At 35.5% G+C, this 12,758-nt stretch overlaps 3 protein-coding genes across 4 annotated transcripts; 1 reads left to right on the top strand and 2 right to left on the bottom strand.

Annotated features, from left to right (window-relative positions):
• The first annotated feature begins 840 nt into the window (after window positions 1-840).
• On the top strand, window positions 841-4,075 carry LOC105975345 (Protein phosphatase 2C family protein). 2 transcript variants are annotated; one of them, XM_013000535.2, is made up of 11 exons: window positions 841-1,119; window positions 1,700-1,822; window positions 1,903-1,966; window positions 2,094-2,202; window positions 2,313-2,466; window positions 2,591-2,716; window positions 2,823-2,946; window positions 3,067-3,143; window positions 3,261-3,313; window positions 3,416-3,470; window positions 3,729-4,075. In XM_013000535.2, exons 2-11 carry the CDS (start codon window positions 1,706-1,708, stop codon window positions 3,933-3,935), a joined length of 1,086 nt encoding a protein of 361 aa, XP_012855989.2. In that variant the 5' UTR covers window positions 841-1,119; window positions 1,700-1,705; the 3' UTR covers window positions 3,936-4,075. The 2 variants fall into 2 exon arrangements, with proteins under 2 accessions (XP_012855989.2, XP_088672005.1); XM_088815879.1 differs by having other exon boundaries at window positions 882-1,045.
• Window positions 4,076-5,579: 1,504 nt separating this feature from the next.
• LOC105975346 (uncharacterized) lies at window positions 5,580-7,191 on the bottom strand. Its single transcript, XM_013000536.2, has 4 exons — window positions 6,521-7,191; window positions 6,222-6,292; window positions 6,012-6,117; window positions 5,580-5,912 (listed from the first exon to the last, which is right to left on the bottom strand). The coding sequence occupies exons 1-4, from the start codon at window positions 6,650-6,652 to the stop codon at window positions 5,766-5,768; spliced, it is 456 nt and encodes a 151-aa protein (XP_012855990.2). The 5' UTR covers window positions 6,653-7,191; the 3' UTR covers window positions 5,580-5,765.
• Window positions 7,192-8,601: 1,410 nt separating this feature from the next.
• Window positions 8,602-12,745, bottom strand: PGR3 (proton gradient regulation 3). The gene is made up of 2 exons (XM_013000460.2): window positions 8,959-12,745; window positions 8,602-8,891 (listed from the first exon to the last, which is right to left on the bottom strand). Exon 1 carries the CDS (start codon window positions 12,338-12,340, stop codon window positions 9,017-9,019), a length of 3,324 nt encoding a protein of 1,107 aa, XP_012855914.2. The 5' UTR covers window positions 12,341-12,745; the 3' UTR covers window positions 8,602-8,891; window positions 8,959-9,016.
• Window positions 12,746-12,758: the final 13 nt, after the last annotated feature.

Below are 12,758 nucleotides of genomic sequence, written 5' to 3'. Positions count from 1 at the left end.
GTAAAGTGGAACTTACCCAATAAATAATTCTGGATGCCACGTGGATTAATATATGTCCTTCACTTGTGATGTTTTTTTTTTTTTTTTTTTTTTTTTTTTAAAAGTGGCTTGTGATGTTGTATCACTAATTAGCTAGATGAATTTGGATCACACCCAAAGTTGGGCCTACATTAATTTTAATATTTTACTATGATATATTTTATGAACATTGGAAATTGAAACAAGAGAAAAGATAATCAACTAACCTACCCTAGTTTGAACTTTAAACATTGTTTTAGTCATAACACGTTAAATATTTATTTATTTTTCGAGAAAAAAAGGTAAATTACAAAAAAACCCTTAACTTATGTTAAGTTACGAAAAACACATCCCTCCACCTCCTAATCCCCTTATTTTTTTTCGTCTTACATATCTCCGTACAAATTGTTTACGTAATCTTTTTTCATTTTATGAAATATTCCACGAAAAATTCTGATATAACCCTGTTGATGTCTACATATTGAAGGTAGCCATGCACATTGTTTAAAAAATTACTTGTATATGCTATAATGGTTCATATTAGCAATCGGGGAAGTCTATTGATGTTGCAATGTGATGTTGAAGAAAATAAAAGTTCCTGTAGAAGAAAAATACAAAGATCAGGTGAAAAATCATACTGTAAAGGGATCGGTATAAGACGGAAGCCAACGTCAACAGGAATTTTGGTATTTACAGATAGATGGGGGCATTTTTTTGTAATTTAACCTAACTTCAGGGGTTTTTTCATAATTTATAAAAAAAAATTCGGTGGAAATACCCGTGTAATAATTTATTAAAAAAAAAAAACATTTTGAGCAGCTAAACAGAATATATTACAGTGGGCTCAAAAGAGATTTCTCTCTATCAAGAAATAGATTATTCAGAGTCATCGAAAACTCCCACACACTAAAACCAAAAAAAATAAAAAACTCATCTTTAATTCCCTCTCATCTCATCACATCCATTTTATCTCTCATCAATAAATCTGTGCGCGTGCCTCTATATCTCTTCATTCTTCTTGATTTTGGTAGTCTACAGATTTCAAGCTCAATTGTTGCGTTTCCCGAATCAAGATTCAGAAAAATTTGTTGGTTTGATCATGTAATTTATCAAATTTCCATCGACCCATCTCGAATTTTGGCTTTATCTGTTGGAATTATTGCGTTTGTGTAGCGAGTAGATAAATAATTGTTTTATGGGATTTATTTTCTTGATTCTGATTGTGATCCTTGATAATTTCTTTGAGAAATTTTATTATCTGTTCATATCCTTTTTTTTTTAGGGTTTAAATATTATACTGAATGTTTGTATTGCAGCATATTAGTTACTAGTTTATATGCATGTGCTGAGTTTTTCTTTTTTTTTTCGGAGAATAATAGATTGGAAGTGATCTCGATTGCCGAATCGAGTTATTTCGTAGAATAATATTTTGTTTATGTATTTGTTTTTCAGCTACTCTAAATTGTGAGATGTTAAGTAATAGGATTATGTAATATTCTGTTTGTTAATTTTATTGTCTATTATTTTTACCTGTATTTGAGGTGCTGAACTCGATTGGCTCGGTTTTAGAAATTTAGAAGCTCTGAAAATTGAATAATTAAATGCTGGCTACTCGATGTCGTGATTTCTTCAATTATCAGTGAAACTTTTTTTGGTGACGCTCGTTTTTTGTTTGTGCCAGTTTGATATGGGTATATACCTAAGTACTCCTAAAACGGAGAAATTTTCTGAAGATGGCGAAAACGATAGGCTTAGGTTTGGTCTTTCTTCCATGCAAGGATGGCGTTCCACAATGGAAGATGCCGTAAGTAGTCAATCAAATTGTAATCGTCACTCTATAATACAAACTCTGCTTAAATTATGATGTTACGATATTCCCTTCAGCACGCAGCGCTTCCCGATTTGGATACTTCTACGTCATTCTTTGGTGTCTACGATGGTCATGGAGGTACGTGTTTGTGTGATTTCCCTGATTTTTATTTTATTCGTCTAATTACACATAAAGCTGCATTCTTGAGAAAACGGTGATTTGCTGATTTACATTTTTTTTTATTGCAATGATTTGGTATTTCTAGGTAAGGTGGTGGCGAAATTTTGTGCCAAGTACCTTCATCAACAAGTGTTCAGACACGAAGCATACACAGCTGGCGACATAGGGACTTCCGTTTTAAAATCATTTTTCAGGTCATTCGTCAACCTCTATTTATGTCAATAAATCCGTCCCCCGTTCTTGAAAAAGTTCGTTCTTTTTTTTTTTTTTTTTTTTTTTTCAATATTGGCCCTTTTTAATGCAGGATGGATGAAATGATGCGCGGTCAGAGAGGGTGGAGGGAGTTGGCTGTATTGGGGGATAAAATGAACAAGTTCAGTGGCATGATCGAGGGTTTGATATGGTCACCTAGAAGTGGTGACAAAAACGATCAAGTTGATGACTGGGCATTTGAAGAGGTTCATTAATCGAACCTTAAGCTCTGCCATTCTCTTGCTCAAATTACGATAGTGCCACCTTCTTAAATTATTAATTGTTTCTCATATTATGGTTTAAGTTTAAAACTTACTATATTTGGTGCAGGGCCCACATTCCGATTTTCCTGGACCAACTTCTGGTTGCACTGCTTGTGTTGCTATCGTTCGAGAAAACCAACTTGTTGTTGCAAATGCTGGTGATTCTCGATGTGTAATTTCTAGGAATGGCCAGGTGCGAGCCACTTTTCCCATTTTGCCCCTTGTTACTCTTAATGAAGACAGTTAACAAGAAGGGTATTTTAGTCATTTCATATGTTTATGGTTCTTGTTATGTTTAGGCATACAACCTTTCGAGAGACCACAAGCCTGATCTCGAGGCGGAGAGAGACAGAATCTTGAAAGCTGGTGGTTTTATCCATGCTGGTCGAGTCAACGGCAGTTTGAACCTTGCAAGAGCTATAGGTTCTGTCCGATTTTAGCTTATATGATCGATGAATATTAAATTATTAATAAGACACTATCGTAAAAAAGAAAAAAAAAACTTTTTTTTATAATCGTGAAATTAATTTATACATATTGCAGGTGATATGGAATTCAAGCAGAACAAGTTCTTGCCTGCCGAAAAGCAAATTGTTACTGCCAATCCAGATATAAACGTCGTATGTATATATTTTTTTTACACGTAACTGTGTTGTGCCTAATAAATTGTATTAATTCTGTCTCTATCGTAAGTCTTTTGACTGACTAATTGATTATTTGCTCAAACTCTAATCCAGGTTGAACTATGCAGCGATGATGAATTCCTCGTGCTCGCTTGTGACGGCATTTGGTATGCAATCTGATCATAGTTTATTGCTTAGTATAGTTACAATATCCAATATATATATATATATGTATATATAAATTTCTAATTCTTTGTTTTTTTCCTCAGGGACTGCATGTCAAGCCAGCAACTAGTAGAATTTATACACGAGCAGCTGAAATCCGTAAGTTTCTTCGTTGCTATCTTGTTACGGTGTAGGTTAATATTGCTATATGTCGCAAGAAATTACGTTTTTTTTTCGTCTAACAATAATGCATAGCTACCTGTATAACATCCATGAGTTTAAATGACCGGTAAATTACACCTACCTCTCTCATGGTTCTGGGAAAATTACGGAAATCTCCCTTGAGAATCGATATAGGTTAAACAATTCAAGAAATGCTCGAATATATGTAAGTATACATGTTCGTTTTGTTTGCAGGAAAGTAAGCTTTCGGTGGTATGTGAAAAAGTAATGGACAGGTGTTTGGCACCTTCGACTGCTGGAGGGGAGGGCTGCGATAACATGACCATGATTTTGGTGCAATTCAAGAAACCTAGTGCTGAGTCAGCATGCGCTTCTTCGGGTGACAAGTCGACGACGGCTTCTGATGAAGTGGAGGACGATTCGAAGCCTGCAGATTTATAACTTCAGATTTTTTTTTTTTTTTTAATATTGAAATGTATATAATTTATATTCCACTTGACTTGCAATTGTTGGAAGAGTTTGTGTTGACTGTTACAGGTTTGACTTTGATAATTTATATCTAAAAATCAAGATTTCAATCACCTTTCATATAAGGGGGCAACTATTTTAAATCCCAACTTTTGCTTACTTGAATACTACCAAGTTTAAAACCAAAATTGAGTACATATTTATCAGTTTTTTCTTACTTTAATACCAAAATAAAAAGAAAAGTACAAAAACACCCTTTCATACAAAATATCAATTATATCAATTTTTTTTAGAAATTACCTATTCAAAAACCAAATAAAAAAAAAAAGAAAAAAAAACCCTTTGTTGTAAAAAAAAAAAAAACCTCCACCATTTCTTCTCCTCTCCAACCCTCACCGCCGCCGCCGCCGCCGCCGCCGCCGAACGTCACCGTACGTGCTTGTAACTGCCGCGACAACCCAATTAAACCCTATCTTTTTCATCTTCTTAAATCCTCCAAAACATCTCCAAATTCAAAAAATCAAAACCTCACAAAACTTATAAAATGGAGTTATAAGACAATAATATGGTAGTATATGTGGAAAGAGAAGCCATTAAGGTAAGTATCGATTTCTTTTTTGAGCTTCGAAGTCGATTTTGAAGTTTTTTTTTTTGAAACCCGTCGGCAATTTTCGACACATACAGGTCGATTTTTTGGTCAATTTTCGACACCAACGTGTCGAAAACAAAAAAAAAAAAAAAAATACACAAATTTCGACACCTACCTGTCGAAAATTCTCCAAATTTCGACAGGTATGTGTCGAAAAACACTATTGGTAAAAAAAAAAAAAATTTTTTTTTTTTTTTTTTTTTTTTTTACCAACAGTATTTTTTCGACACATACCTGTCGAAATTTGGAGAATTTTCGACAGGTAGGTGTCGAAATTTGTTTTTTTTTTTTTTGTTTTTTTTTTTTTTTTTTTTTTCGACACGTTGGTGTCGAAAATTGACCAAAAAATCGACCTGTATGTGTCGAAAATTGCCGGCGGGTTTCAAAAAAAAAAAATTCAAAATCGACTTCGAAGCTCAAAAAAGACATCGATACTTACCTTAATGTGTTCTCCTTTCATATATACTACCATATTATTGTCTTATAACTCAATTTTATACGTTTTGTGAGGTTTTAATTTCTTTAGTTTTGAGATTTTTTAGAAGGGGTTGTTGTGAGATTTTTTAGAAGGGTTTGTTGTGAGGAAGATTTTCTAGAAGGGTTTTTGGGGAGGGAGAAGAAGGAGGTGGGGAAGGAGGGAAATGGTTTTTTTGAGTTTTTGATTATTTGGTATTTATGAAAGAAAAATAGTATTTGTAATATTTTTTTGGTTTTAATTTCATTAAGGGTATTAAAGTAATTTACAATTAATTATTTATTTTTTATTTTTTTGGTATTCAAGTAAGCAAAAGTTGGAATTTGAAATAGTGATCCCCTTCATGTAAATGTTTGCTTGTGATTGTGGTAAGAATTATTTATTTATTTTGATTTTTTATTTTTTTTGGAATTGACCTTCAACTGTTAGAATAGGCATTTATGATTTATCCAATATAAATTACAGAAATTGTGATAACAAATTAAACTGAAAATTATGATGCCAAAAATACTTCTATCTTGTATCGAAAAAATTCCAACACTTCGACTTTTTGTTAGTCTATCTGTATTGATTCTTAAGTTAAAAAAAAAAAAAAGAATTACGAATGAAGTATATATGTATATATATACTACGAATTGTTCGAATAATTTCAGTTCTTTATCACTGCAATGCCACTGAACTAGACCTTCAAAGTGACTTGATCCGGCCAAGATATCTTCCGTTTGCCCGTGCCTTTATCGTGAACTACACGACTCTTTGGCTTTTTCGTAAGCCTAATATTCTTCTCCTCGTTTACCGGCTTATTTCCTTGTGCTTCTTCATTTTTCTGAAATATATTATACAACGAGATTATTAAGCTAAAAAGTACCAATCAAACCAATGAAAAGAAATACTAAAAATCCAATCTTTGAACTTGTTCTATTACCGAAGACGAACATGACACGACAACTTGATCAAAATTTTCTGGTGCAGTTTCAGATGTGCTGTGATTTCTGATTTTCGACAAATGTTTACGCTTACGCCTCAAGAATCTGAAAATCGAGAGATTAGATAAACAAGTTAAGTTGCTGAGCTATATATTAATTCGGCTATCGATATAGAGTTATATTCCTATATGGCTGTAAGAACATCATACCTAACTTCAGATAAAACTGTTTCCCTCTTTTGCTTTGCAGCCTGCAATTTCCTCTTGCTCGAAACAAATGCCTAATAGATAAAATCGAACCTCATACAAGTCAACATTATTCATTCGAATCCCACATATCTCTAAAACACAACATAATTCAATTAATCAGTAGTAACTGATAACAATTTCAGACAAAACAAAAAAAAAAACACAACACACAAGATCATAAAATTCATGTCAATAATTGTCCAAACAATAAATAAATAAAATTAAAAAAAAAAAAAAAAAAAAAAAACAGAAAATCAAACCTTTTGCAATTCCAAGTATTCAGTCAAAAGGGTTTGATATTTGATCTTTGCTGTTGCGTCATCATCAACAATTGTACGAGGTTGATCGAAACTAACGGAAGCCCTCTTCGTCTTCTTGTTAGAAACGTCCATCTTCACCCCAGAATTTCAAGAACACACAATCTCAATAAATAAAAATCCAATCTTTACCATAGAAAAACAAGGGTTTTGGGAAATTCAGAAGAAGGGGGCGGGGACGGGGAGGGGGGTCAAATATATATATAAATCTTTAATTTTTTTCTTTTTGGGGAAGGTTTTAATGGGAGAAAATCGAAAAGGGTATAAAAACCCAATAAGGAAGAGAATAGGGTATTTGTGTGTGTGTGTGGTTGTACAGAGGAAGAGATATACATACACTCTTTTTGTATCTCTTCCTCTCTTGTTAATATTTTTTTCTTAATAAAAAAAAGGGTTTCCATATATATTTTGTTTGGATTTTTGGTGATGTTTTAGTACAAGAAGAGATTTGGTCCAGATGGGCCATTAACGATAGAGTGAACAGATAAATGAGAGAGTATGTGGAATTATACAAGGATAGGGATTTCTAGAGAGAGAAAGAGGAGAGAGATGAATTGCAGAGAGGGCAGAAGATAAAATGGCTGCTGTCTGGAGGGTGAAGTCTAAACTCTAAAAGCCTTGACCGTGGCCAAGAATAATGAATAAATAATTATAAGTTTGACATAAGGTGAAATTACGAAAAAACCCTCATGTTTCAGTGATTACGATCATCATTCAATTATGAATTTTCTTTTCTCATCAAAAAAAAATTATGAATTTTCTTATACGTCCAACATTGCAGTGTCAAATTTAGTGTAATCTTCTAGATTATGTGCAATAATCTCAAATTTGTACCAGTTTTACCTCATTCGAGCTCCACATTTTAAAACAAGATGATTATAAGATGTGTCTCTTGGCTTGTAAGTATCAGACTGTGGAGCATCATAAACTGTATTTTTGTACGAAACGAGGACAAACTAGAAGACACTCCACTGAATCTAGAAGATTATGTTGAATTTCACGCCATAAGGATGAACATGCAAGAAGATCCATAGTTGAATAATAATTGTAATTAGCCAAACATAAGGGGAGGTTTTTGTAATTTTACCTTACCTCATGGGTGACCGAAATTTACCGTTAAATATATGAGAGTAACAATTGCAATAGGAAGAATGTGTTCATTTTATAATAGTTCAAAAGTCATGAGTTTGCTCCGTGAGTTTTGTTTATTTATTATTAGGGTAAACTACAAACACCTCCCTAAGGTATGGTCAAATTACGAAAACCCCTTCTTGTTTGGATAATTACATCTGTCTTCCTCAACTATGATTTTTTCTTACACCTCCACCCCTATGATATCAAATTCAGCATAATCATCTAAATTTCGTGGAATGTGCTCTAGTTTGTACTCGTTTTGTGTAAAACTACAGTTTCTGATGCACCACAATCTGATATATACAAGCCAAAAAAACACATATTATGATCATCTTGCTTCAAAATGTATCGTTCGAATGGGATAAAACGGGTACAAAAGTGATAATATTGCATATAATCTCGAAGATTCCACTAAATTTGAGGAGCCGAGGGGTAGTTGTAATTATCGAAACAAGAGGGGGATTTTTGTAATTTGACCATACCTCGGGGGTGTTTGTAATTTACACTTAATATTATTATTATTAAAAATTCAAAAATCAAATTTCTCTTATTCTAGAAAAAAATGTAACGATATGGGATAGCTTTTGTTGCCGTTCTGATAATGGATTTTACCTTGGTCAATGCTACTTATAAGAGAGAGAAAATTCGTATGTTGTTATGAAAGATTATGTACTCAACTATTTCATTGCAGAGTAATTAGAGAAAATGGATGAAAAATAGGAGATTGACGTTTACGAAATTCTCAAAATTAGTAGAAAAAATAATTACAAAAATATGATTAGGATTTCTTAGATTGACCTAATGTTTATTACTTTTATAAATAAAAAGATAAGATTAAAGTTTATTCTCTATACAAAGATAATTTCAATATTATATGATACTAACATATCTTTCAAATTTATAATACACTTGAAATTGAGCCAAAAACCTCTCCAATGTTTGCAAAGTAAAGTAATACACAGCTTCTGCAGAGAAAATATGTAACCTAAAACATATTACCTTACAGTAAGTATATATACACAGCACATCTCTACATTCTGCAGCATTGCCACAACACCTCAAAACTAGGTAACACTAATTAAATTTACCTCATTATATATTTACGACGAAATCTCGAAACAGCGTAAAATGTATCGTATCAAACCATTCCAAGAAACCGAACAAGGGCAGCAAATCCTCCCTGCACATAAACAATTTTTTAGTATCAAATCTCCCAAAAAAAATTGATTCTTTGAAAGTAAAATCACCTGTATATATATATCTCTCGTATCGAACGAAAAACAGTTTGTAAGAAAAAAAAAATTGCTAATTCGGAAGCTGAGCAAAGGTCCCGTTATTAGGGCTACACCCTCCAACCACCATCTCCTCGTACACATCGTACGCATGATCCGGATTCCCAGCCATACTATGCGCCCTAATTAGAGCATTGTACGTAAAAACATCCGGTTTAAGACCGACAATCTGTAATTCTTCAAACATATTTCTCGCCTCTTCAATCATACCAACAAGCCCAAGATTCGATATCAAGACATTAAAAGTATAAAGATTCGGTGCCATTCCTCTGCTTCTCATCTCGTCGAAAAGAGCAAGCGCTTTCTTGACTTTTCTTGATTTGCTAAGGCCGTTAATTATAATATTATAACAAATCAAATCTGGATCGAGCCCCGCATTCTTAATTTCCTCAAAATAGTACAACGCATCGTCCACTCTTCCCAACAAGCAAAGACAATCGACTAGAATGCTGTACGATTTCAAATCCGGTCTAATCCCTTCATCGACCATTCTTTCAAAGAACTCTCGAGCAGTTTCGACGTCACCCGATTTTCCGAACCCGTTTATTAGAATGTTGTAGATAGCGCAGTTAGGTCTGCATCCATACTCTATCATTTCCTCGAACAAACTCTTTGCCTCGTCTAGTTTCTTGACCTTCAAAAGACCGTCTATTAGAGGACCGTATGTGCATGGTGTAGGAGCAAAGCCTCCACTTATAAGATCATAATACAAATCGATGGCTTTCTCTAATCTGTTGGATTTCACCAGACCAGAAATGAGTATGTTTTGCGTTATCGTATCGGGTTTTAATCCTCTGTGGAGCATCTCGTTGTACAGCTCGAAAAGCTCGTTTATTTTTCCCGATTTGCCAAGATCATCGAGCAGTAAATTGTAGGTGGGTACATCTGCAGCACAGCCAGCGTTTTTCATCTCCTCATAAATTTCCCATGCAAGTTCCTTCTTATGAATATTAAGAAGACCCTCGATTAAAAGATAATACGCTTGCACAGTCGGACGAATACCGAAAGATTTAGTGAACTTCTCGAATAAGTTGTGGGCTTCAAGGGCTTTCTTTTGCTTGGACAGTACCTTAATAATCGGCTCCATTATCGAACCACTTTTGCAAAGACGGGTCGACACTACTTTTTCCGCAAAAGAAACAGCATGGTTTAACTCTGCTTCTTTCAAAATCCCAGACATCAAATCTCCCCAAAAAGATCGATTAGCCGAAATTCTATCCTGATGGGAAAAAATCCTAACCACTTTAAAAGCGTTCTCGATCGAACCAGCTTTCACAACACCTGGGAGGAGTGTAAAAAGAGTAACCCAGTCGGGAAATATCCTTTTTTTCATCTGATGGAAAAGCCAAAAAGCTTCGTTAATCCTGTTCTCCTTTACCAATCCATAGATTACAGTGTTGTACGTAAAAACATCAGGGCGGCAATCTTTTTCCGTCATTTCGTAAAGCATCTTCAACGCCAAATCCACCTCATCGTTCTTACAGAGGCAATCCATGAGCGTGTTGAAAGTAATTGTATTCGGCGGACAGCCGTAAGCAGCCATGCTCTCGAATAATTTGCAGCCCTCTTGTACCTTGCCCTGTTTTCCCAGCCCAGACAATAACGTGTTGTACGTCACGACCGTAGGTACAACTTTTAACTCCTTTATCTTGCAGAACATTTCCCACGCCTCTTTCGACCGGTCAGCCTTGTAAAGCGTGTCGATCAAGGAGTTGATAACAATGATGTCAGGGTGACAGCTGTTATCCATCATTTCTTGAAGTAACTGAACGGCTTCGTCGATTTTCCCTGCACCGCTATAGCACTTCATCATCATATTATAGGTGATAGAATCAGGCACAAGTCCGCTCTGCTTTATTCCGTCAAAGAGCTGTTTCGCCTCTCGTAGCCGACCAACTTCAGCCAGGCTGTAAAGCGACGCATTGCACGCAACAACAGTCGGGACAATGCCACGAGCTTTCATCTTCTCGAAGGTTTCCATAGCTTTGTCGGCTTCGCCTAATTTCCCATAGCAGTCAATGAACAAGATGTACGTATACGCATTAGGCTGAATGCCGCACAATTCCATGCTGTCGCATAGCTCTAACGCTTCACCCAATTTCCGTTGCCTCAAAAGCCCACAAATCAAAGTATTGTAAGTCTGAAGATTCGGCAAGATCTCGTTTTTCTTCATTTCGTCCAGCACATCAAATGCTTCTCCAACTTTCCCCACTTTGCATAAAGCATCGACGAGTATGGTGAAAGTAACAACATCTGCTTTATGACCATCAGCTTCCATTAAGCTCCAATACTCTCTAACCGAATCCAAGTCTCCATAATCGCTGAACTTATCCAACATAGTTATATAAGTCACACGATCAGGTTTATGACTGCCGTTTTTCATTTTCTCGAACACTTCTTTCGCGACTTCGAGTTTCCCTGCATTACAAAGAGCATCAATGAGTACAGTGTAAGTAACTACATCAGGTGCACATCCATCTTCATCCATCCTCTTTAATATACTGTAAGCCTCGTTTATCTTTCCTGCTCGACCGAGCACTCTGATACAAATAGTAAAGGTGTATACATTTGGCCTCAGTCCCAAATTCTCCATCTCTTCGAGCAAACTCATGACAGTGTCGGTGTCTCGTCTCTTACCACTAGCTACCATAAGTGCAGAGTATGTCTTAAGACTAGGTTTCAACTGTTCCGAGACCATTCTTCTGTAGACTACTAAAGCCTCCGTACAAAACCCCGCTTGAAGAATCAAATGTATCAATCCGTTGTACGAATATGCGTTCAAAATAAACCCGGACTTTCTCATCCTTTCGAGTGCGAAAGGCGCCTGTCGAATCCCTCCCCTTACACTTAGACTCTTAAATATAATGAAGTAAGTATCTAAACTCCTGTAAATAATTTGTTTCTGCATCATATCAAACACCACAACCATATCCTCAATTCTACCATGCACCCTCAAAAGCTCAAGCATGTAGTTACATGTTTCTGTGGTGTGCATAACACGTGGCATACCTGCAACGGATTTAAAGAAAGAGAAAGCCCGATCGGAATCATGAATTGACTTCAGACGAGCGATTATTTCATCGGACGACATGCCTTTCTTGATTTCGCTCTGCATCAAGACGAATTCATCCGAGCTGCTACTCTTCATGACAAACCCACAAAATCGGACGTGCTTTTTCTTCGTCTTCTTCCAGTTCATCACTAACCCATGCCGCAGAATCTCCAAAGAATCAATCTTTCTCCTTTTCCCCGTGCCATTGCCGTAACTCGACATACATGAAATTTGAGCATAATTGCAGCGGTATAAACTCGAAGAATTTAATGTAATTACTGCCATACATGAATCGATAGACGGAATGAAGTATGGGGAATGTACACTATGCAATGAATTCAACAACAGTCAAAAATGTGGACTGTTGGTTTGCCTGGTTGGTGTTTGTGAAATTGCCCAAGAGAAAGAACATTAATTTTTCGCAAATGGAAACAGAAAAAAAGTGGACGAACGAAGCGGGTGATTTGCTTTGCCGGTGCGAAGAAGCTTTAGATAAATCGCATGTGGCGACGGCGTTTGGTTTCTGACCGGTGCTGCATTATCCAGTTCCCACCAATTTTATCTAAAGTGGCTGCTTATGGAAGAAAGGAACCGAATCGAGCAAAATCCATAATTATTGGGATCATTTTATAAATATCTACAATTTGGGGGCAATATAGATATTTATTTCAATTTACGGGGCTATTTGATAAATATCGGAAAA

This window comes from Erythranthe guttata, chromosome 1 (assembly GCF_056151865.1).
Source record: "Erythranthe guttata isolate IM_541 chromosome 1, IM_541, whole genome shotgun sequence".
In the NCBI taxonomy this organism is placed as follows: domain Eukaryota; kingdom Viridiplantae; phylum Streptophyta; class Magnoliopsida; order Lamiales; family Phrymaceae; genus Erythranthe; species Erythranthe guttata.
The sequence above is the reverse complement of the archived record's forward strand: the minus strand, read 5'-3'. Positions and strand labels throughout refer to the sequence as shown.